This window comes from Quercus lobata, chromosome 5 (assembly GCF_001633185.2).
Source record: "Quercus lobata isolate SW786 chromosome 5, ValleyOak3.0 Primary Assembly, whole genome shotgun sequence".
NCBI classification, from domain to species: domain Eukaryota; kingdom Viridiplantae; phylum Streptophyta; class Magnoliopsida; order Fagales; family Fagaceae; genus Quercus; species Quercus lobata.
In genome coordinates, this window is record NC_044908.1 from 62,518,823 (window position 1) to 62,546,508 (window position 27,686).

Here is a 27,686-nt window from a genome sequence, read left to right on the forward strand (position 1 = left end):
TGGATGACCTCCATTATATCATACTTGAAAGACGGACGACTACCAGAAGAGAAGGACGAGGCCAGGAAGGTGAGGGTGAGATCAGCTAGATACGTCCTTATGAATGAAGTGCTATACAAGAGAGGCTTCTCTCAATCTTACCTTAGATGCTTAGCTCCGGACGAAGCAAACTACGTACTAAAAGAAGTTCATGAAGGGGCATGTGGCAATCACTCAGGAGCCAGATCACTTGTCCACAAGGTCGTCCGTGCAGGGTATTACTGGCCAAACATGCAAGCTGATGCTAAAGCATACGTTAAGGTCTGCGACCAGTGCCAGCGGTTTAGTAACGTCCCCAGACAACCATCGGAATACCTCACCCCAATGGTGGCACCGTGGCCCTTTGCACAATGGGGACTGGACATTTTGGGTCCCTTCCCTTTGGGAATAAGGCAGATGAAGTTTTTGGTGGTGGGCATCGATTACTTCACCAAATGGGTGGAAGCAGAACCGTTGACAAATATCACACAACAGAATGTGAAAAATTTCGTGTGGAAGAACATTGTATGCAGATTTGGAGTGCCGAAGGTATTGGTGTCTGACAACGGACGACAATTTGACAATGCACTCTTCAAGGACTTTTGCTTATACTTTGGAATTCAAAACCATTATTCCTCGCCTGCACACCCCCAAGCCAACGGCCAAGCTGAAGTTGCAAACCGATCCTTGTTGAAAATCATCAAGACTCGGCTTGAGGGGGCAAAGGGAGTATGGCCAGATGAATTACCAGAAGTTTTATGGGCATACAGGACCATAGTGAGAACCCCTACAGAGGAGACTCCTTTCAAGCTAGCCTATGGAAGCGATGCAGTTATACCTGCAGAAGTACATATGGCTAATCACAGGGTGATGATGTATCAAGACAAGGATAATGAGGACCAGCTTCGTCTGAACCTCGATCTAATAGACGAGGTAAGGGCAAACGCAGAACACAAGGCAGCAAAGTACAAGAACCTCATGGCCAGGCAATATGATGCGATGGTGAAGCCTAGGCATTTCAACATAGGAGATCTCGTCCTGAAAAAGGTCTCTTTGTCAACCAAGAACCTAACACATAGGAAGTTAGGCCCAAACTGGGAAGGACCTTATAGAGTTATCAACTGTAAAAGGCAAGGATCCTACTACCTGGAGGCCCTGGACTGGAGAAAGTTGGAACATCCTTGGAATGTGGAGCACCTGAGGAGGTACTATCAGTAAGAGTGAACCTATGGACGAGACTGTCTGTCTACTAACGTACTACTATGTTTGATGCTGTTTGTGTTTGATACTACTAGTGTTTGATACTACTATGTTTGGTGCTGTTTGTGTGTGAAGTTTGAAACTACTATCTTATTACTTATTATGGTTGTGTTATGTTTATGGACGAAGTCATGAAGTATGTACTTATTAAATAAAGAGGCATCAGTGTGCATGTGCCTTATCCGTAAACAATATCTATGTTATGTACAAAATGTTGTGTGAATTTTACATCTCCATGATATTGTCGTCCAAGCCAATCCTCAAGAGGATTGAAAGATCCAAGACGAACAAAATCTCTGGACGCAGAGATGTAACGTCTAAATTTTCTTGAATAAAGCAAGGAAAAAACCATAACCACACTCGTCCAAATCATGGACAAGGCGAAGCCAACTGAAACAATCCAGACTCTGGACAAGAGAAAAAGTTGGGCAAAATAAGTAAGATGGTATGTAAAATTAGTTTGTAAGTCTTAAGACGAATCAAGCTAATTAAAAATACTACCTGCTAAGACGAGTTAGACTAACAACATGAAAAATATGTATTCTCGACATGGACGAGCTAAAGCTGGAGTTAACTTAAAATAGTTTAGCAGCATTCGTCCATGCAAAGAAAATGAAATCACTTGTCCATGCAAAGAAAATAAAATTTCATTCAAAGGGTGGACATCCTACGTCCAAAAACCCTTGATTAGTTCGAAAAGCAGAAATGGTTTGCTTAAAAGACCTGTCCTAAAACCATGGACGAGTATAATGTATTCTTGTTACATAAAGAAGGTCCTTAAACAAAGGACCAAATATAAACCAAACAAAAAAGAAAACAAAGGCTACTAAGCTTAAAGGTCTCGTCCTAAGCAGGGGGAGCATTCACAGCAGGCTCGTCCTGAGGAGGCTGAGTACTGGCGTCATCTTCCACATTGACGTCATCAGAGCCGGTCTGGAGAAGAGAGCTTGTGGCAGCAGCAAGGTTAAGCTTGATTGAGCTAAAGTCAACTTCAGGAAAGTTCTCAATAGCGTCCATTCTGAAATCTTCAAAATCAGCTGCATAATTGCGATCCAAAGTGTCTGTATACGCTTTGGATGACTTGAATTCAGCCACAGCGTCCTCTTTTGCCTTGGAGAGACGAGCATTCAATTCGTCGTTCATCTTTTGCAAGTGATCAATGCGGGTATCCTTCTCCAATGCATTAGTCCTTAGCTCCTCGATCAGCTTGTTACGCTCATTGACCTCGTCCTTAGCTTTTGCAGCAGCCCTAGCCCATTTTTTACAATCAGCATTCACCTGTTGAATCCTCGTCTCCAACAAGACTCTCGTCTTATCCAGCTCTGTTGCCTATCTATACGCTGCTATAAACTTTGACATGGCCTATGAATAGATAAAACATAGGATGATTAAGTGAGGAAAAGTTGCTAACTGAACAAGGACGAGAGATATTGACATACCTTAAAGAGGTCATGGACGCCTGAATGCTCAAATTCCTTCAAGCCCATGTTATAGCACATGTTTATGTCCTCGTCCTGGACGGCCATCTGGAAACGTTTCCAAGCCAGATCTTCGTTCTCAATGATGTTCGTAGAAGGCTGGGACGAGCCAGGCGCAATAGACTTGGCCAAAGGAGTTCTGGGCGGAGGAGTCTTGGACGGAGTGGACTCAACTGGAGTGGACGAGTCCACATCAACTACCTGGATGGCAGGCTGAGACTGAGGAGGTTTGGACTTAACCACCTTGGACGAGCCCTGCTTAACTCTTTTGTCTCGACGACTGGGGAGCCCTTCCAAGTCAATGTTCTTTGGTAAGAACTTCCTTTTGTCCCCAGCCGTTGGACGTGCCTGACCTTCAAGACGATCCTGGGTCTAAGCCTCAGGACTTTTCCCCTCTCCTACAATTTCCTTCCCTTTGTTCTCTTTCATTGTTGACATTCCTAAAATGAGATGAACAGATCAGGAATGTATACATAAAAAAGAAAAAGAAAATGAGGTTTAGCTAAAAACTTACTTTTGCGCACAGTAACCTCGTGAGCGATAGCCTCATCTGAAGGCTCAGGACCTAAACCCCACTTGGCTAGACGTCTAAGGGTGACAAGAGAACGAAAGCTCCTGTCTGTATGAAGACGAGCCCTGTGGACGCGGTCACGGTGAAATTTGCTCAAAGACGGACGTTTGGCAGCTACAACACAATGAATAAACAAAGGTTAGAAATTGTAAATATACTAAATAGAAGAAAGAATAAAAATAAACAAGGGGAAGGGACGTACCTTCTAGACGAAGGTTCCCTAGGTCCCCAATGTAAGGAGAAAAGGGATCCCTGCCAATGTCCACAGGGTTCCCTGCCCAGAAGCCTGAAACAAAGATAAACTCCATCTTCCACTTTCTATCAGACGAAACTAGGGACTTGATTAACCTACAATCATTCCCCCTAGCAGTAAACTGATAGAAACCCTCAGATTGACTTATTGCAGAAGGTTTATAAGAATAAAGAAACTCGTCCACTGTAAGAGGACGGTCCCCACCAAAAACTTCCCTCCACAAAATTTGCATGGAGATAACTAATCTCCACGCATTAGGATTGAATTGACAAACACCTAAACCTAACTTGAATAATAACTCTCTAGCGAAGGCATTTAAAGGAAACCTAAGGCCACCTAGGAAGTAAGATTCATAGAGGCCTATTCCGAAACGTGGTTCACAACACCACTCTCCACGGACGGGCAGCCTAGGGTTGAACTCGTCCGGGATTTGATACCAAGATCTAAGACTATTTAACCTTTGTTCGTCCGTCTTAGAATGGACGCCTACAGTGCAACTAAAGACGGTTTCTACCTCGTCCGTAGGATTGGACGGAGAGTCAGCTTGAGAGCCAGAAACTCTCCTAAGTTGTTCTTGGACGACCTCAATAAGGAACCCAGGGGCCCCAGAAGAGTAATTCTCGTCCGTGCTTCCTCCATTATCATCACTAGCACTGCTAGAACTTGACCTATCACTACTGTCCTCATAATACTCGTCTATAGCCTTATTAAGGCTATCAGTGGACGAGGAAGCAATAGACATCTCTGACAAGAAACTTAGAACCTAAAGACGGAGAGAAGAAGAGTACCTGGCTCTAGACGGAAGAAGACTCTAGACGCAGAGGAACTCCTAGACGAGACTCTAGACGATGGATGTCAAGGAAGAAAATCTCTGAAATGAGAAGGGTTAAGGGAGGCATTCCACTATTTATAGGATGCTGACCTGGGTATTTGAAACGACCCTACCAATACGAAAACGACACGTGGCATCTACCTCGGAAAAATAAATTGACGGAATCAGTCGCCAATAAAAAAATGACACGTGGTGCATTGATTTATTAACCAATTATATATACGTCCAAGGACGTCCAACTCTTTGGACGACCCACATGGACGAGGGGGCAACTGATGGTGTAACAGAAATAACTCCATAACTCGTCCATAAGTCTCGTCCAACGAAAGACAAGCTACGATAAATCAAATAGGCGAAGTGAATGTTCCAAGTGTCCTGGCTGGCTAACCTCGTCCGTCTATGGACGGACAATACCTCATGGAACCTTACTCATCATTTAAGCAGGGCAAGCCGTCCAAGTTGGTCTCGTCCATCTTTTACCAAAGATGGACGAGCTCATCGTGGAGGTCTCGTCCATCCTTTACTAAGGATGGACGAGTTCACCATAGAACGGCCCGTTTAACCTAGGTAACTTCCATAGCGGTTATGGAAGTTACCCCCAATTCTCCGAACTCCTCGACATTGGGAACGGTTACTAAACAGATAACCGTTCCACGCATACTATATAAGGCTTCTTCGATGAAGGGTAAGGAGATTCAGACAATTTTACTTTGAGAAAATACTTCTTCTTTACAGAGAGTTCAAAAGTAACTAACTTCATCATCGGAGGACTTTTGGCCGGTCCCCACCGATCCCCTCTGATTCAGTGTTCTTTGTATTACAGGATATAGCCCAAAGATCATCGTTCGAGTCTTGTCAACCCACTGATATCCAAGGAATCATCAGCCCTAAACCCAAAAGTTGACTTCTTTTTTTGGATAAAAAAAAGTTGAAATGTTGTGGGAGGGATTGCTAGCTATTGTATCGGATCTCAATCTATGTTTTACCAGTAACTAGTATCTACTCAAATTAAATGAAACATCGAGATCAAAATAACACTAAATTAATGATTTAGATTTATGTGAGTACTGTACCTTGATACAACAAAATGACCCAAAAGAAAATTAGGGTTTTGTTAGCATTTTAAGAGGCCATGAATTAAGGAATGGGCCTGAATATGGGTAATTTTTGTAGTTTTTTTTTTTTTTTCCCAAGTTAATATTTTTTGTAAGGAGTAAATTTTAGCAATTACTTTTGTCAAAATATAGTCTAAATTTTAGATTTTGAAATGTCAAATTATAGATAATTATATATATTGAAATAAATAACCAAGAGTCTTATAACTCAACTAGAACTTTCTAGTGTTTTCAATAAAAATGTCTAGGATTCTAATTCCACTTCCTTCAACTACTGAATTATCAACAAAAATAACTAGGTTGTAAATAAAGAGTTTTTATTAAGAAAAAGGTTTGTTAAAAAAAAAAAAAGATTGTTTATTTTCATTTATTTAACAAATGAGGCAAACTCAAGCACATGTTTAGGTTGAACCATTAATTTAAATTTGTAATTTATTTATAATATAAATAATTGAACTCTTTTTAATTTTCATGACAATTTTGGTTTTAGTTTTAATAATAATTGTGGGGATAAAGGCTCAAATTATATATTGGGCCTTGGGCCCTATCCAAGAACATGGGGTGATCCGAGGACGAATAAATAGTAGTGGATGATTTAAGTTCAAAGTCCCATGAGTAGGTTACAAATGGAAAGGTAGACTAAGGAGGAATATCTTCTTGGATAAGCCAAGCACAGGTCAAATGCATATCATAATGTTCAAAGTGAACTTCCAAGGAGTTTCAGTGATAGGGATGTTCATCACGAACGTACAAGAGGGATAGGAACTTAGAAATATCTAAGAGAAAATTGCTACCACCGCATTGAATGCTCTGCAGCTAACTTTCTGGCTGCATTAATGTGGAGAATACCCCTGAAACAGTGCTGCCTTGGCTATCTCAACTCACAGAAGGCCTGAGGGGGTATCTGATGGGACAAGCACTCAAGTAGTGGCTTAAATAATCAATAAGTTTAGAGTCAAGATCATCAAAAGTGAACTATATAATGTAAGAGACCCTTCGTGGAGAATGGATCAGAAATTTGTGGGAAAAAGCATTGTAGCAACTTGAACCATATTTGTAACTATTTCCAATCAATATATACTAGAACATACCTCCTCGGATTGTGCCGAGGACCAATTTACTTTGAGAAATCCAGTTTATTTCTGTTTGATTATCCTTTAAACTCCATTCTAATTGTTGTCCTATTCATTAGAACCTAGTTTTCCAACTTATTCTCTACAAATTCATTGTATTGGGCTTATTGGGCTTGGATCCAATCATACCTTGGGCCTAAGATCCAACCATGCGTCCCTACAATAACAATATTCTAAATTTCTTAAAACTTTAATGATGAAGTTTTACCATACACTAATATAAGTATGTTAATAATATAAATGTACATATGAGGTTGAAGTAATAACTCAATGATAATGGTATTTTTAGTAGTATTTCATGTTTGTGGTTTGAATCTCACTTCCCTGTTTTGACACTCTACCTTTAAAAGAAATGTACATATAATGTGCCAAATGGTAAAAACATGTAAGTAAACCAAACCACACAAGCTCATCGTGTAAGACCCAACTTTAATAATTTTAATATATATATATATATATATATATATATGCTAGATGATTAAAATAAAATAGGGTAAATTGAAATTTTGATCCATCAAGTTTCAAAAAAAAAAAAATTTTGATCCATCAAATATATGGTTTGTTTGATTTCCCCCTCCCCCCCCCCCCCCTCAATTTTTAATTTCAAAAGGTTCAATTTTGGTCCCTCAAATATTTGAAATTTAGTACCTTCATCAAATTTCCGTTCATCCCTCAAATTTTCTCTTCAAATTTCCGTTCATATACTGAATTTCTAAGTTCCCTAGAGTTATAAGACCAAAATCAAAGTCAATACATATTTAAAGGACCAAAATAAAATTGATTTGATATTTAACATCATAAAAAAACAGTTAAGGTTTTTCATTGAATTGATTTTTGGAGCATGAACTTCTAGAAATGGGTTGTAGGTCTCGGTATCAAATTCCGAACTAGGAAGCACTTTGAATTATTTCCATGTCACTGGCCCAATGTCCACTGGTGCCTTCAGTGGAGTTGGGTCATGATGTCTCAACCAATCCCAACAAATAAAATGCTAATATGGTCGCGCAATAAGGAAACCACCTTCAATCTTACTCTCCTGCCCTTGATTTGGGGGGAAAAAAAGGCTTTATAAATCCTCCTCTCATCCAAAGGTTAGTTTCATCACATCAAATCCAAAATAAAGTACCTTACTATGAACAACATCACGAATCCCACTTCTTTCATGTTTATTATTATATATCTGAGTTCCAAGGCACGAGAATGTTTGAAAGATAGAATCACATTAACCATGAAGAATCAACAAATACTCATGCATTACATTCATCAAAGGTCCCAAATTCAAGTAACAAACTAATCCACAACATTGCAAGAGCACAAGAATGTTTGAAAACAAGATCGTGTTAACCATAAAGTATCAACAGTAGTCAAATGGACATCTATTGTGCCGCATGTTCAGCAAAGGTGCAAATTCAAGCGGCAAACTTATCAGCAATACTGCAACATAGCTCCTTCACTACTTGAAAGCCTTCATCATCAAGAGAGACATCACGTAGCTTATTAAGCATAGTCTCCTCAGTGGCTTGATCAAATTCAGACCTTGATTGAAACAAAAAATAACCTCCGCACTCCCAAGCTGATAGGGTCCCGGAGTTTGCCATATTTTGCATCTGCACAGAATCAATCACTGATTAGCAAACACTCAGTCAATCCAAAACCAATGGCAGAGCACATTTGATCCTCCGGCGTTGCATCAACTTTGCATGGTAACTAAATCAGCAAGAAATTCACATGCATATTCATGAAAAGATACATTATATAAATAGAGGAAAAAGCATCTCCAAAAAAGCAAAATTATATGCTGCTCAAGGTAAATTCTCGGAACTCAGCACAACTGCACAAGCATAATGACAATTGCCAGAATGTAAATATTAAAGAAAATGTAGAAGCCATAAAAAGTGATTATTTTTTTAATAAAAAAAATTGTATGTTACCCACGCTGGCACCCACTATCTTAGGGTCCGTTTGGGAACAGTTTATTTAACTGAAACTGAAACTTTTTGCTGAAAATACTGTAAAATAAAAAATAAAAAAATAAAACTAAAAGCTAGCTGAATAGTTCAGTGAGACCCATGAATAGTACCAAAAAATACAATGGGACCCATAAATAGTAACAAAAATAAGCTAAAAACTTTAATAAGCTATGAGTTTCATCACTTCCCAAACACACTCTAATCTCCTCACTATTATAGAAGAAGATGTGTCATTTGACATAGAGCTCAATGGCTGGTATATGTGTAATTCAAAACCAAACATTTGCTTCTGATTTCAAATTTGAAACAAAATAAAAAAGCAAAAAGGAAATTCAACTGTACATAGACAAATGCTTTTGCTGTAAGTAACACAGATATCAAAAAGATTGTTTTAAATTCTCTCAAAGGGCACATAAGGGACGAAATATAGGACAAGTAAGAGGTTCGAAATAAATTGTACATTGTCTACCTATTCCTGCCATACTCCTAAAGTGCACCTCAATCTGCAAAATTTTCAGTGTCCAGCAAAAAAATAGGAAATCCAAGTTTCAATTTAAACTAATGCTTACAAATCACTCCTAGGATGAAGTATGTAGTAAAGAAAGAAAAAATTTTAAGCTTAAAATGAGACTATAGGCCATCTTACCTGAAGAAACAAAAAGATCTTTTTACCACAATCGGATATCAGCAAATTATATGGAATGCTCTTCTCCTGTAATTGACAACATATCTCAACAAGAACCTCCACCATTCTCTTAAATTTTTTGTTACTCTCAAACAATAGGGTCTTAATGGGGAAATCTGTAACGGCAGAGATACGCATCCCCCTCCTCCTCTCATGGAAAAAAGTATCAACAGGTGTCAGCTCCACAGGTAAAGGGCTTGGAAAGTAGCAGGCCTGCATCATCAAAGGAGGAAAAAATACATTTTCAATCATAAACCAAGCAGAATAAAATTTTGCAGGCCTGCATCATCAAAGGAGGAAAAAATGCATTTTCAATCATAAGCCAAGCAGAATAAAATTTTTGGCACAGGAAATACTCTTTTTAGTTTTTAAAATATACTGCTACAACACCAAACACATACTCTAGGAACAACTAAAAGGTACCTAAGTATGCAGTATGTACAGTTCATAAACCATATCTTCAATGTTGTCAAAATTTTATTATCAGAAACCAAACTCACTGCTTCACCTCCATCCTCTATTAAGTTAAATGATAAATGCCAATTAGGTATTGAAAAAAAAAAACTGTTGAGATTCCTGTACTTCTGTTGTTATATACTAACAATGTACTTATAAGGTGACACATTTAACAATGCTTACATGAGAAGTTCAAATTGGTTTATTTTATAATTTGACATGCAGCATCAAACTTGTCTTCTCAATCTTAAAAGAGTTGACACCATCACGTTAAGTTTTTTTTTTTTTTACTTGTCTTCTCAATCTTAAAAGAGTTGACACCATCATGTTAAGAATTTTTTTTATAAGTATATGTGAAACACCCACACCCGCTCCCCCAAGGATGTTTGTGTGTGTATTCACTAACCAGAAAGTTGTCTTGTAAATTCAAGAACAAAAAAATGAATTAATTAAAGTAAGTTATAAAGAGAAAGACTTAATCAATTACTAGACAAATGTCAAATCTACCATGGCCCCACTTGTGGAGACATTCATCAAATGTTAGGTTTATTTCAGACCTTGTGGAGAAACAGATACCACAAGTCGTTAATGCATCCTCATAAATTCACAGGAAAACACATAGGGAAAACTTTTTTTCTAAGACCACAATAACCTTATGCAACAAAGCTTCACAAATTATCAGGCGAAAAGAACATCATCAGTTGCCAAATTAACAGTGTCATGCTGAAAGAAGTGAAAAATCAACAACTATAAGTAATCTCATACCTCAAAATATCGATGAGAAGTACCAGCTGTAGGACAGTCATAGAACAAGCGAAAGGAGCAATTATTGATTTCAACTGCAAACCTTGCAACCATTTCCAAAGATTTTGTATCTAGGACCTGGGCCAAACTATCTGGGCCACAAGGCACCAGGAAGACATGGCCGTATTCCACAGGGATTTCCTAGAAAATAAAGTTGATTATCAATCAAATCTTACCCTAGAGAATGTCATTAGAACATATAAACCTGCATAACTAATTGCAATCAGCATCTATAACAAATTATTCCCACACATGATACAAATATAATACACAGTTACAAAACCATACGAACACAGCTGCACAGCAACACATTAATTCTTGTAAACATAGATATAAGAATTAATTAATTAATACTATTAGGGTTATTTATTAGTTTTAGGTATGAAAATAATAATGCCAAAAAACATTTGAAATAACATTTGAAAAGATATCAACAAACCAATTTATGATTAGATGAAATATTGTAATTTTCCTCCAAAATTTTGGTATCTAATTTAGAAGTACATGATCTTAGGAATGCAATAAATTTTTATCCAAAAATTTGTTTTGTTTGGCCTCTTTAATAGAACAAAATTTTGTCAAGTTACTGGGCTTCAACAAGTTTCCCATCAATCCAGACACAAGCCATGGCCCAAAAATTGATTTATTTTGTCATTCAACCTAAGCTCAATTTCTTTGGTCAACTTAACAATTAAAATCCCAGTCAGTGTCACAGAGTACAGTGCTTAGTCAAAAAATAAAAATAAGTGTCACGGAGGATAACGGCGTCCTAGCCCCTCGTTTGGTCAAACCATCCCCTGCCCTAAAGACCCAACCTCTCTCTCTCTCTTTTAAATCTATCTTCTCCCTCCCATCCATAATCCTCCACTGAATCTCACATCCTCAAGATCTCTCACTCCATCCTCTTCAACCATTACTTCTCCTCTGATGTTCACACTTCAAAGTATTTGTGTACAATACATGTGGGACACATACACTCCAGGGAGTTTGCCAAGTTCCTGCTTCCTAAGTTAGGATCATATGTTTGCATAATTATTGAACCTGATGAGCACCATGAGTCATGATAATTGCATGAAGATGATTAAAACTACATATATAAACACAAGCCATAAACCCTCCACCTTACATTAATAATAATCAAGACAGCCCCATCAGGCATAGCAGCAGAAGGAATAAGCTCAGGTATTGCCATTTCACCACTTGCAACATAAAAGAGAAACTCCTCTTGATGTTTTGTCCATTGAAACTCAGAGAGATTCCCTTGACCACAAATTTTATCTGGCTCAGGTTTGGGCACATAATCCATACCCAGTCTTTCATTCAACTGGGCAATAAACTTTCTCCTGCCAAAAATCACCTGCATAAAGTATCTAAATAAATAAGTGCTTCTGTGGTGATTAAATCTGGACCCATGTAAAAGGAACAAACAGCTTATACCAGAAGAAGATGATTAGTGCAGCATAACCTACCTTAATTTCAGAGGTTGTCACATCATATCTGAGAACGCCTTTCCACATTTTATCTTCCCACTGGCAATGTAATAAAAGAGCACATATATTATAGCTAGACCTCAATAAATATCAATGTTTATATTTGTTTTGAATCTCACCTGAGCAAGAAGAAGAGAATCTAGTGCACTTTGTTCGTCTTCTGGAATGCATACATGTCCTTCAAATGGACTATCATCCAAAAGAGATTGGCTACTGAAGCGATAAAGAGGAATCCTGATATCTGAGCAAATTAAACAATCAAAATGAATTTATGTGAAAGAAGATGTTAGCTAATCCCAAGATTTATAAACCAAACCACCATTTTCTTAAAAAAAGGGGATTCATTCATAATAAAGTGACAAAATTATACGTTGGCCATCAACCACCACAATCCTCCTCCTTTTTCTAGGCTTGGGAGCAGTAACAAAATAAATGACACTAAGCACATAAACGATTTTCCTTAAAAAAAATTAAAAACAAAGAAAACAAATATGGAATTCAGTTCATCCATCACTACTATGATATAAAGTGGTGTTATTATATACTGTTACTATAATCCGTGAATAGATTCAACTACATCTTTGTTTACCTACCCACCATTCTTATATATTTTCCTGTAAGATTAGACCAATTTTCAAATCAAGGCACCCACTTTCCCTAACACTGTCTCCAAAAATAAACAGAAGAAATGAAAGAAAGCATCTGTGTTTGGTACCAACTATACAGCAATATAATTATTCACTACTCTTAATGACAGCAGCCTCATCAAAACTGTTAATTTGTCAACTAGTTTTTAATTGCAGAAGCATCTACCCTATGTTTCACAAACTACCTTTCTGTAGAGAGAATCAATATCCTATAAACCCAACAAATACAGACACATAAACAACTTTATGACTTCCCATAATTCGCATAACAAAACCACGTAAACAAGCAATCAAGAAGTACAATACCAAAAAAAAAAAAAAAAAAAAAAGACATACACAAACTAAAGCCAGCCCACACCATCCCCTGAAATAATCTGATGTCCGCAAAGCTAACTCCTCAAAGATAATCCATTATATTAAGAATATATTTTAAGTGATGATTGAGGAAAGAGACAAGAATACTTTAGTAGGATGTAGATGAGCACAAGTACATTGATAATGCTCAAGTAATCCTTATAAAAGCAACTCGGATTACATGATACAAATATAACATAATTCAGTAAAAAGCAACAGCCCTATTTCATTTTTCACTTTAGCTGTATTCAGAACCAAAAAGAAACAGTGGTATACAATTTACAAAAATTATAGAATTTCACAAAAATTTTAGATTCCACACATTTCCAAAACATCAAAATATTCCTACTGACATACTATGTGGAACCACCACCACACCATTGAGGCATCATTGCAGCCACCACTCCCTTCCATCGAAAAATAAACATGGCCAATGTCAAATTCCCCATCCCCCACAATAACACCATCGGCACTGCCGCTATGATAATCATTCTATATTCTTTTTAATCACCATTACTAAACAACTTCCCAGTTCAATTAAATTCAAAACATTAATCCCAACATATTCTTATAAAAAGATCAAGTTGCTTGTTTCAGAGATGACAAATAAATTTAAACATGTGATCATTCCAGTATTTATAAACAAAAGAAAAAATGGAATGCAATCATACTATGCCAACATTTGGCAGTCCAAATTTTTTTTTTTTTCAGGTCCCCAATTTTTCATAGAATGTCTTATGAATTTAATGGAGACATAAATATAAGTGTTTGATTATAAGCAAACAAACTTTACCAAAAAATCTAATCAAGGTTAAGCATTTTGATCTAAAAAATATAGAAACAAAAATAGTGGAATATCATAGATACAAGTCCCCGTGATGAACAAAAGCAGGAATGTACTAGAAGAAACAGCCATGAAATCTAAAAACTTTAAACATCAAAGAATCTTTACAGCTTACTAATATATTAACAAGAAGGGTTAGATCGCAACTGTACTGACCTCGAAAACAGAACCGAGGACACTTCAATTGCTCAGGGATTGCACCTTTTGAAACCAAATTGTCATCTTCAACCTGCTTAACTGTAACCATGATTGTATATATAGCGTGCAAACTAACCAGTACAAAAACCAAAAGAAACCTATTCAATGTAGCAATTAGCACCCTCTATGAGCAGGGAAAGTTAGATCAATTGGGTGTGACTTTTAGCACCCGCCACCAGCAAGGAAGGTGAGATCTGCCGGATGCCCACCAGCTGAAGGTAGGGCACCACGACCACCGTGAAACGTAGGAGACGCAATCAAGAACTTAGGACAGGCCTGCACACATTCTTTGCCCCATCTAGTGTTAATGCAACCTTCTTCCTTTCTTAGAGCCGTGTTTGAATAAACGAAGCCAGCCCTTACTGGACTAGCAAATTCCTCTCCGACCTTAACAAGTCGTCTTGAAACAAAACTGGCCTAAAATAATAATAATAATAATAAATCATCACAAACCTCATAAGCCTCTAAAGTCTGAATCTTTTTCAACTTTTATTGCTATGAACCCAATGTCCCATTATTCAAATTGTTTCAAATAATGAAATTGAATACACAAATACATATATTTCAGATTAAATGTAGGAATAACAACAAATTTGAGTTCTTAAATCCACATATAAAAAAATAAGAGTCAATACTCAGGATTATAAATTATGCATAATAGAAAACCAAATATGGGATTCAATATTCCATAATATTTAGCTCAAAATGAGCTTGATTTCTTTAACTGTTGATGAAATTTCAATAATAAACAGAAAAAAATTAATGCAAACATTTCGCCATTATTTAAAGGAATAAGTAAAACCCCATTAATTCTAAGAGCAAAAAATTAATCATTTGGGGCTAAAAATTCAATCTTTGAATAAATTCAAGCATTCTCTGAATTATTTTCGAAACCCTAAGGAAAAAAGAAAAAAAAAAAAACCACAATTTGATAACACCAGAAAAAAAAAATAAATGAGGTCAATGCGATTATTGAACAAGTCAATGAATAATAATAATAATAATATAATTATTACCTCCAAAATTTTGCCGTAAAGTGAGGAAATTCTAAGAATGACACTGCAATTCGGAGAAATTAAGAACAATGGGATTGGAGACCAAACGAAAGGGGATGAGATGAAGGAAGGATAAGAAAACGTGGGATATATGGGTCGATGTCAATCGATAAAAGGATCCTACTGATGATATGCATATATGGGTGTCTATTCTGCTGACACGGGTTTCTCAAATCCTATGGTCATTTTTTAAACCAAAAAGAACCTGACACGTGCAAAACATGGCTAAGTTTTCTTATTTAAAGCAAACATAAAAATTACATCTTTCTAAGTTTGATCCAAAAAAAATTACTATTAAAAAAATTAATATTATTAAATTATTAAATTTCTTTCGGGGAAAAAAAGGGTAGAAGACAGTCAACACTTGTTTGGTTTGGGTTAATCTCAGTTAGGCAGGTTCAAAACATTTCAAAATTGACCAAATTTAGACCTTAAATTATTACTCATTTTTTCTTTCTTTGTTGCCGTGATTAGGGACCAACTTAATCAATTTTGAAATGCCTTGGACCCAGTGGTGGAGCCACTTGATGACCAAGGGGGCCTGGGCCTCCCAAAATTTTTGAAAAAATAATTTTTTTTTGAAAATATCCTAAAAGTTTTGTAAATTTTTAAATAATCTTATTATTTTGGCTCCTCATACTTGATAATATACATATATATTTAAGAAAGTCTAAAAATAAACTTAATTTTCATTTAAAAAAAATACAATCCATAAATACATATGTCAACAAATTACAATAATTAAACATTTATCATCTTTAAAATGAACACATAAGTATTTTAAAAATTATCTCAACAAATAAAAGGAAAAAAATTGAGTTATGAAGTATTGTATATTACTATTTTACATTTCACACACACACACACACAAAAATTTATATATGACCCCCCCAAAAATAAATTCCTAGTTCCGCCACTGCTTGGACCTAGGTGGATTGTTATTTTGGTTCTATAAGTTTGATCAATTATTATTTCAATTCTATAAGTTACACTTTTTATCATTTTGATCTTGTAAATTTACATTTGTTGTCACACTTAGTCCTTATTAACAACGACTTTTTTAACAAAATTGATGAGGACTAACAATGACAACAAATGTGAAATTACGAGACCAAAATGATGAAAATAAAACTTAGAAGGCCAAATTGACGATTGGTCAAAATTAAATGGTGTAAATTTTTTTAACTTGCAAATGAAGGGTTTTTTTTTTATAATTCAACAATTGGAGGGGGAGAATTTGAACTTTGAACATCTTTATTTGAGACAATGAGAAATGTCACTTAAGTTACAAAACTTTAAGCACATATGAAGTATTTTGAACGCATTCGGGATTTGCTTAAAAAAATTTACTTTTTGCTTTTTGCCTCAATTCTAATCAGTAATTTAAATAAATAATTAGTTTTTAGCTTTTTATAACACATTTAACATAAAAATTACCAAAAATCATATCTTTTGATAAACACTATATAAATAAGTTACCGAAATTTAAGCAAAAGCCAAACACACCTTTTATAAAATAATAAATATGTGCTAAGATTAAGATAAATATTAAAATCTTTACCTATCTTTTTTATCAATTAAAACTTTTTACCTTGAGTGTGTTTTTCAAAAAAAAAAAATAGTTATCTTATCCCACATTGCTTAAAAGAGTATCTTGTGTGCAGTATAACATATCTCACCCTCCCTTACCAGTTATTATAACTTTTGAGTGGAGTTTTGTGGTGTGTATTTGTATTAGAATCCCATAATCTCTCCCTTATTTGATGAATGTGTTTGTGTATATATTTAAATTGATTTATTTGTACATATTTAAATATTTGATTATCTTCTCTCAAAACGCTCACTTTCTCTTTCTCTTAGCACTCTCATGGCTACTCCCTTTCTCTCATTAATATCAATACCTCTAACTCGTCCTATCTTGCTCCTCTCCACAAGGTTTTTATCATCTCAAAGAGGGGATTGGGCATTCCACCCCCGCCCAATGATTGCATCAGCTAGAAGAGAAATTGGAAGCATATACCCCTAGTGTGTTAAAAAGAAAAAAAAAAAAAAAAAAAAGAGGTTACTTGTGAAATTTTTTGTTATTTTTAATGTACGCTCTGTTTGTTTCAGCATAAACGTTTTCTGAAAAATTGTTCATTTTTCAAAGAGCATTTTCTAGAAAACTGTATTATTTTCCAGTGTTTGGTAACGACCTTGAACATGAGCTTGAGAATGTTTTCTGGTGTTTGGTAAGCAAATTTTTATTTTTTATATTTCTTATGTAATTTAAAGCATGTGTATTATGTAAACCAACTAATATGATCAATATAAATAAAATAAAATTAAAAAACCAAGAATGAATTTGGTTTTCATACTAAAATTTTGACAATAGATACAATTAAAATTAGTTGTCAAATTTTCATGATCTCTACCACTCATCTTGCTCATATACATGGACAATAACGTCCATGCAGACATACATACATACATACATACATATATATATCCACCATTTGTATATATACATAAAATTGATATGGGAATACATCTTTAATAAGTACAAATAAAAATAACTTTCAATTGTCTTTTTTTTTTTTGCTGGTACACTAATTGTTTACTATGGTCAACAACAAATCTTTAATATTACTCGAAATTATGTATTTATATAATGTATCTACATAATATATTATCATTGCATAGTATCTGCATAATATATCTACCAACAAATACAATTCCCCTAAACAATTGTAGGGGCCTCTTTTTTGTATATGGTGTATTGGGTTGCCTCCTGCGGTAATGGGCTGGGCTGCCTCCTGCGGTGATGGGCCCTAGTGTTTCTGAGTAAGGGAGCTGGGGCCGGTCCAATTGTAACTCAACTTGGGCCGATTTGTGCACAAACTTATGCCTTGTCTGCCAAGAGCAAACTTACAACAAGCAGAACTGTTACAAACGAGTTACGACAGGCAGATATAATAATAACTAAAACAGAGTATTTTGACTATTTAAATAAATGGCTATGTACTTCTTACTAATAAAGTATGGTTACAGTCATATTGATGTCAATCTCAGAGAAAATGAAGAAAATAATATTAGCTTAATCAAACGAGCATAAATCAAGTTTTAAACTTAGTCTGCCGCAGCAAAGCCAAAGAAGAGAGAATGCCTATTCTCAATGCAAATAATCTCCCAGGAAAAAGATCCTGTCGTGGGGATTAATGACTTTGAGGGAATCGGACTTGAATGGTTATTGCCCAAAAAGAAAGAGTTCTTATTTACGTTTTGGAAGAAAGTAAGATTTGAAGGGGGAGAGAGGGAAACCGATCTATTGGTGCATGCCCATTGAACTAACTATCCTTTTTCCTTAGTTTCCTTTCTTTTCTTCTCTGTTTTCTTTCTTATCTTTTTTCTTTTCTTCTTGCTCTGTTTTTTTCTTTTCACTCCCGAAAATATGCTCTGTTTTTCCCTCCCCTCCTACAGGGCACGGCAAGAGCCTTTTTATAGTGCCTGCCGTGGCTAGTGTTTTACCGTTTTGCCCCTTAACCGCCTTTATTTGGTCTGGGTGTACTTGCCGACCACCAGGACTGTGCGACATCCACCCTCGCCAGACAGAGGTGGGTTTGTTTTGTTCCTCTGTATACCGTAACATTTCTTCCTGCCACGGTATTAATGCTTTCTCTCTCTACTCTTAGAGCATGCACCCAACGGTTCCCCCTCAAACTTGCCTCTTTTGGGTGGTCTATCATCCCAGCAAGACATACCTCCCAAAAGGGTTTGGGCAAGAACCGCAAAATAGACCTTTTTCCCTCTCCCCACCACCAAACCATACCCCCTTTACCTCTTACCTCTTGCCCATGACCCCACCATGTCCTATATTGGCTGGGTACAGGCTGGTGGTGTCTGGGCCTTGCGCGTGCTTCCCTTTCAGATTTGTCCAAGAGTCTGCCTACTGCTCATGCGTCTGCCGTGACTTAGAGACTCTCCGTCTACGTTTCCTGGCCTTTCATGTGGACTTTCCTTTGATTTTTTGCTCCATTCAGGAGCTGGGCTTCGTATGATGATGGGTCTTACACTTCTGTGGCCCACTTTTGATTTTCTTTATTGTCTGTCACGTTGAATTGTTATTCCTGCCATAATAACTTAATCCTGCTGAACCTCTTTTTTGGGCCAGCCGTTTATCCCTTTTCTCAATGACCTGTCATGGGCACTGTTTTGCTTTTACTCATAGGCTCTTATGTCCCTTTGGGCTTTCCTTTGAGCATCCATGGTCTGATTGCTTTCTTTGGGCTTCCTCGGCCTGTTTGCTAATTCCACACTCCCATGGGCTTTTTACTAACTTCATTGGGCTTCCCCGGCCCAATAACCTTATCATTATCTTTGGGGTTCATAGGCCTGCCATAAACTCCTTACTCTCTTAGTTTACATTGCCTTGGGCCTGCGGCGGCCCTTTCTCACTTTTCTACCTCATACTCTGCCCATGGGATGCTATTTCTTTCTTTCCTGGTTTCTTTGAGCCCACTTGCCTCTTCAAGACCCATTTATTTGTTTGTTGGGCCTGTGATCTATTATTCTTGCCGCTTGGGCCTAATGGATTTTTTGCTATTTATCTTGTCAATTCTTTGTGGCCCTCATTATTGGGCTTTTCTGTCTGCCTGGGCTTCCACAAATGGCCCTCAACAATAATTATCATTCATTATATAAAAATATTATTAATTTACCATAAAGATTATCATATGTAAAAGCAATTTAGAGCCATATAGGCACTATGTTTAAAATTTTTCGTCTTTTACTTTATTCATTCTTTCTTCTTCTTTTCTATTTTTTATATTTTTTTTAGCACTTTTATGTGCAAAAAAGAACTACCTGGAATCCATCAAACCAAAAATTTCTTAGAGAAAAAAATAAAATCAAGTTTGAAATTCAAAGTAAAGGATTAGGATTTGGTAGAGATGAATCAAATAATTACCGCTGCAAATATGTTATCCTTTGCAAGTTGGTAGAGAGGAATGAAATAATTACTGAGCAATGAGGAGGAAAAAAAATCTAATCAGAGAACAGTGTTATAAAGGGGAAGAGAAATATGGAGAGAGAGAGATCTATGGAGAGGGGAGACCGAAGTTAGAGACAGTGAGGGTGTGAGGAAAGAAAAAGAAAAGTGAAGAGAAAAAGAGTAAGAGAGCATACCGTGAAAGAGAGATTGTTTTCCAAAAAAAAAAAATTTGGAAAACAACCTATAGAAAACAAGCCTTATTTTTATTAGAATTTTTCATTGACTAAAAATAGTTTTCCGTTGACCAGTTTTTTTTTTTGCTACCAAACACTGAAAAATGTGAAAAACTATCTTTACAGAAGATTTTCTAGCGAAACAAAAAGAGCGGTAATAGCTTGTTTAAATATTAATGACCTTCTATAAGATTGGGTTTTTTTTTTTTTTTTTTTTTTCTTTTTCTTTTCTACTAAGATCTTAACCATTTGCACTTGTTATCTTTCTAATCACACATTAATTAAAGTGTCAAGACTATTGTAACTCAATTTGCACATCTTGATGTTTCCATCATATCCATTTTAAGTTTAAATTTCCTAATTTGGTTGTTGTAACTATTGAATCATCAAATATATGTACAAAAAGAAGGAAAAAAAAAAAGTAAAAATACGTCATAATATTTAGAACTTTCTTTGTTCATACGTTTATTCACATATCCCTCTTTTCTCCCCTTCTTATGAGGCCATTGCAAATCATTTTCCTTAACACGTCAAAATATTTTTCCTTGCCAAGACATTATAGTCAACCCATTAAAAGTGGCTCAGTCTTTTGTCTATATTAAGATTGTACAATTCTTTATGATTAGGCTCTAATGGCTAAAACAAAAAATTTTAAAATTAGCACCTTCTACTTTGTTTGCTGGACCTATAAAGAAAAAATTATTGTAGTAGGATTTCTTCATTGGATATAATTTGGCTGAAACTTAGGCTCAAAACATGTTTAAACTTTGCAGCCAAACTTTTTCCTTCTCCATTTGAAGCCTATTGCATAGTAATCCGTCTTCAGTTTGGAGGAGTATAACACCTATCGGGGAGGATTGGTAACAAGTAAAATATTCTCTCACGCATCCTTCTTGGCCATCATTCAAACATGAGTTAAAAATAATAAAGGAAAAGTTTCACTCCAAAAATGTGATTATATTTTGATTTTAGTTTTTATCTTTTTATTTGCATTTATCGTGGTGTCCTTGTTGTAGTATACAATTCTACTTTCCTTTTTTCTCCACAAGTGGAATACAAGGAAGCATAGAAGAAGAAGAAGAAGAAGCGAGCAGAAGATCATCTTCTTGTTCAAATCTCAAAGTCGACACAAGCAATGTGAATCTAGAACAAAATGATTAATGGGGAACTTTCAACTTGAATTTTAAACAATAAACACCAATACGGGACTCAGATATCAAGTAAATCCTACATTTCTTTTGGTGGGAAGAGAAAGAAGGGATAGGGATGCTGTGCCAGTTTTTAATCAACATTATATAAAGATGTTACCAACAGTAAACTCTGCCCAGATTAAGGAAACTCTTAAAATTTGTAATGGTAAGGATGTAAAATGGAAGTCGCAAATAATAAGAACATTGTCTAAAATTACCCAATAAGTTTTAAAACTCGGGTATACAGCATGAATTTTTGTTGTTGTTGTTGATAAATATATGCAGCATGAATTGATTAAACATCAATGCAAGGTTATTGTGGGGCCCAGCCCAAAATAATGGGCTAGTCTAAACTACAGGCCCGTCCGAGAAGCATCCTGTCCGAGGAGAAGTCACAGATAAAGCATTATTCAAGCCCAATTGCGGTAAAAGAAACCTGTCCGAGGAGTAACTCCTCCTCGGACATTACGAAGTCCGATCAAAGATCTCGCCCCAACCATTGCAGTTCATCCTCCCAGCATATAAAAAGAATAAAACCCAAAATATCTCATGGAAAGCTGCCACCACCACATTAAATGTGCCACAACCACTCTCTTGGCCGCATTAATGAGGAAAAGACCCCTAAACAGTACTACCTTGGCCACTGCAACTCACAAGGGAGTGATAGGGGTGTCTGATGGGACAGGTGCTCAAGTGGAGGCTTAGATGATCAACAAGTGTAAGGTTCAGATAAGAATGAGAGAGCTATATAATATAGTGAAGTCCCTCAAAAAGGGGGGGCGGAGAAAGGTATTCGGAACTGAAGAAATAGAATCTTTTGTTAGGTATCCATCCTTGTGTTCTTGTTCCTGCAACAATATTGTCCATGCATCATACCGAGCAAGCTCACTGAGGCCAAGCTCTTTGACCCATTCTTTACAAATATTTATTGTCCATCCTCTACAAATATTTATTGTGGGTTGCGCCTTGGGCTAAGGCCTGATCAATAGGGTTTGGGTCAGGAAAATCGTGCAACTACAGTTATATTAACCACTTCCTTGAATAATTAATATAACATATAGAGACACACTTTAACCCAAAAAGCCTAAGCCCAATAGATATGTGCTCAATTATGTTATATTAACCACTCATTCTTCTCATCTTTATTCAATGTGGGACTTCACTCACATGTATAACCCAACAATCTCCCCCTCACATGTGAGTCCCTGTCTCTCTGTGGGTTTCAAGACCTCTCTATGGGTCATGAACAAGTCCTATTCACTCCCCCTTACCTAATGGGTTTTTCACTTCATCAATGCATCATCCATGGGTCTCTCGTGGTCTCTCGTACACCATTCATGGGAACCACGTGTCAACCTCGCATGCACATCCATGGGAACCCCGCACGTCCATGTCCATGGGAACCTTGCATCACAACATTATTTAGCACCATTAGCAATATTCCTTTGTTGGGCTTTTTTTTTTTTCTTTTTTTTTTTTTTCTTTTTTCTTTTTTTTCTCTAGGATCTTTGTGTGTGGGCCATTTAGGCTTTCTCTGTCCCCGCTGGGTAGGGACCATGAACACCTCACCACCTTTGCCGCACACAACCTGGCTCTGATACCACTTGTTGGGGGAGATAATGAGCTTTTTCACTTCATCAATGCATCATCCATGGGTCTCTCGTACGCCATCCATGGGAACCACATGTCAACCTCGCACGCACATCCATGGGAACCCCGCATACCCATGTCCATGGGAACATTGCACCACACCATTATTTAGACCATTAGCAATATTCCTTTGTTGGGCTTTTCTTTTCTTTCTTCTTTTTTCTCCAGGATCTTTGTGTGTAGGCTATTTAGGCTTTCTCTGTCCCCGCTGGGTAGGGACCATGAACACCTCACCACTTTTGCCGCACACCACCATGGGCTCTGATACCACTTGTTGGGGAAATAAATACCTTGGGGAGCTTCCTTGAATAATTAATATAACATATAGAGACACACTTTAACCCAAAAGGTGTTTATCTCCCCAACAGATTGAATTATGGTATTGATACATTAATCAAAAAACTCAATATAAACTTAAACCACATATATAAATAATATACGTGCATATATAGGTATATACGAGTGTGTTAAAAAAAAAAATCTTATTTTCTAATACTAAAGTCATAGCTTATAAATTTTAGTATAAAAAATTTTCAACTATTGAAGATAACTTATCATCTTTTGCTAAACAATAACAAATATTATAAAAAAAAAAAAAAAAAAAAAAAAAAAAAAAACAAATATTGCCTAAACAAATAGGTTAACAGGGGATATTTAACGTTGTAGGTAATAATGCAATAAAAGATAATATAAAAAAATATATATACATCGAAATATTGGTATTTGACCATAAGAAAGTAAAAATGTTAGCTTGTTGAGTTTTTTTTTTACATTAAAAAAGAGTATTACTATCTATTTTTACGGGCACTTAAACAAGTTATTTGTCATTTGATTTAGATACAATTTTGGCGTTAATGGAGCTCAATCTATTAAAAATATATATAAATATGGAAAAAATATATAGTACTAAGAATATTGCTAAAAATTTGGCGACATTCTCACAACCCACCGGCCTAGCCCGCTCATTGGAAGGGTCAATAAACATTAACCCCACCAACATGGCCTTCTCGTCACAAGAATGGATGAAAGTCGATCTTAGTTGTATCGAAAAACATTTGTACAAAAAAACATTTTTGTCCCTCATTCTACTTTGTTGGGCTTCGGCTTTTATCCCTTTTCCTCTTCATGTTTTGCTTCTATGTCGCCACTTCTAGGTTCCATTACTGTTTCTTTAGTCTTTATCTTCCAGTTGAAGGTGTGGAGTGAGAATGTGGAAACCTAAACATATAATAAAACTGCTCCTCTCAATAGGGGTGTGCATGGGTCGAGTTGAAAAAAATTTTCAACCCAACCCAACATGGTGGGTTAAAAAAAATCCAACCTAACCCAATTCATCCCAGGGGTTTAACCCAACCCAACCCACGTGAATTAGGTTGGGTCGATTTGACCCATGAGTTGGACAACTTTTTTTTTTCATTATCTATACTACTATTTAAGGGGCTTTCCCTGTTTGGATTCCACATTTTTCATGCCTAAGATACCCTCATCATACCCACTTACAAGTTTTCAACTACCGAGAATATATATGTAAATTAAAACTCCTACACTTTAAAACCACAAACTCACGTACGCTTTACAGTTTCTATCTCACTTTCTCTCTCTCATTCTTCTTCAAATTAAAGACATTTAGTTTAGCTCTACATCCTCTTCTCTTTTTCTTCATATTAAAGATATTTACTGTCAGAGGCTTCAACAAATTTTTAGGTTCTATCTTTTGCAAGTTCCTCTTTGTTTTCTTTTCTTTTGTTTATGATTGACTTTCTTTAAGTTCTACTTTTTTTTTTTTTCTTATATGTATCACGTTAACTTTTTTTTTTTCCCCCTTCTTCTTTATTTTAAAATGTAATTTTGAAATAAATGGTTCCTTCATATACTCCATCATTGTACTTCTTAATGAATTGTCATTTCATGTTGTAGGTATTGTGATCCAAAGATAGGGCTGTCTTATACTACAAAAGAAGTATTCAAAATCATTCTCCTACAGTTAAACAGTATGGCTTCCTTTACCTCTTTTAATAGTCTTTGTTTACATTTTAAAAATTATAACCATGATCACCTCATGAATAGATAGTGAGTTTTTTTTTTTAAAAAAAATAAGGTCAACAACGTCCATCACTCTGTTATTAGGTTTTTTATTTTATTCTTTCTTAGAAAAGGTTTTTAATTTTATCAAAAGGTTAACCACAATTATCTATTTCTAACTGCATTTGCACTAAATACATCCAACTTTATCAAAAGGTTAACCACAATCATCTACACGTCTATCACTACTAAACAGCTACTAAATTTTTTTATTTAGAACGAATTTTTTTTTTTTCATTTGTGTAACTTTTTTGTATACAATTAATAGAAACTATATTTCTTTTGTATACAATTAACGTGTATCTCTTGCCATAAAATTATCAATTTAAGCTTTTATTTACTTATGTTATGGATGTGTAGTAAATGACTAAAACATGTTTAACTTACACTAAAATATTGCCTACAAAATAGAAACACTCTGCCACTAACCCACTTCTTCAAATTAACTATACGTTTATTTTTTTTAATAGAAAAATTAGTTAAATTACCTACGTTTTTGTTAGTTTTTTCCTAAAAAGAAACCTACGTTTCTAATACTATTTTATTATTATTAAAAAAAAAAAAAAAAAACACCCTAAGTTTATCCAAAAAAAGGTGTATATATCTATTTAGTTTAATTTTTATAAAAAAATAAATAAATAAATAGTTATGAAAAAAAAAAAAAAAAACTAAACTAAATAGATATATACACTTTTTTTTTTTTTGATAAGTAGATACATCTTTAACTCCCATTAAAATGTTGCCTACAAAATAGGATCACTCTCCTAATAGTTTTCAAATTACTTTATCCATTTATAAAAAATTAAAATTAAAACAAACACACTTTTTTATAAAAAAAAAAAAAAAAAAAAAACCCACATCTTCCGTTACAAACTATTTGATCCTAAATTTTTAGTTCCAACTCTCCAATATATCTTACGTTTCAAAAAAATATATATAACTGAAGGTAATTGTAAAAGTTGGATTGCTACACCTATTAAAACCACGTTTGTTCTAAAAAAAAAAAAAAAACCCACGTTCTCACATCCACCGCAATATTATCCTTCTCCTTCAGTTTCTTTTTCCGTCATCCACCCAATCATCTTCCACCATCTTTCACTCTCACTTTGTTAAGTCTTCACAGTTTTTTCAAATCCTATTCATATATTGATACATGTTTTGATGTCAAAATGGTAGGCCTCTGAATCTGAAATGGGCAAAGGCTCTCAGGGGCGGCTTGATGTATTTTCCCATTTTTCATATCTTTATTTTTTTATTCCATAATTTTTTTATCCACATAATTTATGACTATTATTTTTTTATCTACACAATGCAAGGCTACAACCACTAAACGTTTCCTAAATAACTGCAAATTTTCGAAATTCAAATTTCCAGTAAAATCTCACCATGTTCTCTATCACAATCTCTTTTATCCTTTTATGCTATCACAGACTACCAACATTTTTGGATAACTACTATTTTATTCAAATGTTTGCTTTATTCTATTTCTTTCTTTTTTTTTTTTTTGGAGAAGAATTTTCTATTTCTATTTGAATTCAAAAATTTCAAACACAAACTCTAACAAACTTAAGCTATTATCTTTAACAACATATACTTTCAAACGTTGGTTTGTTAATTAAAGTTTTTTTTTTTTTTTAAATACTTGGTTTAACCCTAATTCTTTTATCTCTCTCAGGTTCACATACGCACAAACTTTTTGGATTGCATTGAGGAGTCATTGGAATGGAATATTAGATAAGTTCGGGTGAGAGACTTTACAAGAATTATTATATGTATTAAACCTCACATAAAGTGGTTGTTATCTAAGAAACTGTTGTAAAAAAATTTCTTTTGTAATAGAAACTATATTTCTTTTGTATACAATTAACGTGTATCTCTTGCCATAAAATTTTCAAATTAAGCTTTTATTTACTTATGTTATGGATGTGTAGTAAATGACTAAATTTTAGGATTAAAAATACTACATTTTACGAATAGACAAAAAATGATAACTGTCATACATAAAATTTGAAAAAAAATAAAAATAAAAACCCACATCAACAACACCAAGAACGTGAGAGACTTTACAAGAATGAAATATTAGACTTTTAATTTTTTTTCCCTAAAATTTAGCATTTTATTTTTTTTCAAAATCAGATATGTTAGTGCCTAAATATAAGGATATGGATGGAGAAATTATAGTAGTAGTTTTATTGTAGGAGTCTTTCTTTTCCAAAATATGGACGACATTAAAAAAAAAAGAAAAAAAAAAGAGGAAAACGTGAGATTTATTTTGTATACAATTAACATGTATCTCTTCACATAAAATTTCCAATTTAAGTTTTATTTACTTATGTTATGGATGTGTAGTAAATGACTAAATTTTAGGATCAAAAAAACTACATTTTAGGAAAAGACAA

At 35.2% G+C, this 27,686-nt stretch overlaps 1 protein-coding gene across 1 annotated transcript; it reads right to left on the bottom strand.

The window, feature by feature from the left end:
- Nucleotides 1–7,802: 7,802 nt before the first annotated feature.
- LOC115989746 (GDP-L-galactose phosphorylase 1-like) lies at nucleotides 7,803–15,321 on the bottom strand. The gene is made up of 8 exons (XM_031113587.1): nucleotides 15,125–15,321; nucleotides 14,067–14,525; nucleotides 12,185–12,306; nucleotides 12,045–12,104; nucleotides 11,702–11,932; nucleotides 10,537–10,716; nucleotides 9,277–9,528; nucleotides 7,803–8,267 (listed from the first exon to the last, which is right to left on the bottom strand). The coding sequence occupies exons 2-8, from the start codon at nucleotides 14,155–14,157 to the stop codon at nucleotides 8,070–8,072; spliced, it is 1,134 nt and encodes a 377-aa protein (XP_030969447.1). The 5' UTR covers nucleotides 14,158–14,525; nucleotides 15,125–15,321; the 3' UTR covers nucleotides 7,803–8,069.
- Nucleotides 15,322–27,686: the final 12,365 nt, after the last annotated feature.

Excerpts from the sequence above, each read along its gene's own strand:
- LOC115989746 (XM_031113587.1), bottom strand. The coding sequence starts at position 14,157 with ATGGTTACAGTTAAGCAGGTTGAAGATGACAATTTGGTTTCAAAAGGT. Across the intron at positions 12,105-12,184 it reads ATTCTCTTCTTCTTGCTCAG|TGGGAAGATAAAATGTGGAA; the intron begins GTGAGATTCAAA and ends TTACATTGCCAG. Across the intron at positions 10,717-11,701 it reads CTGTCTTGATTATTATTAAT|GAAATCCCTGTGGAATACGG; the intron begins GTAAGGTGGAGG and ends TTTATTTTCTAG.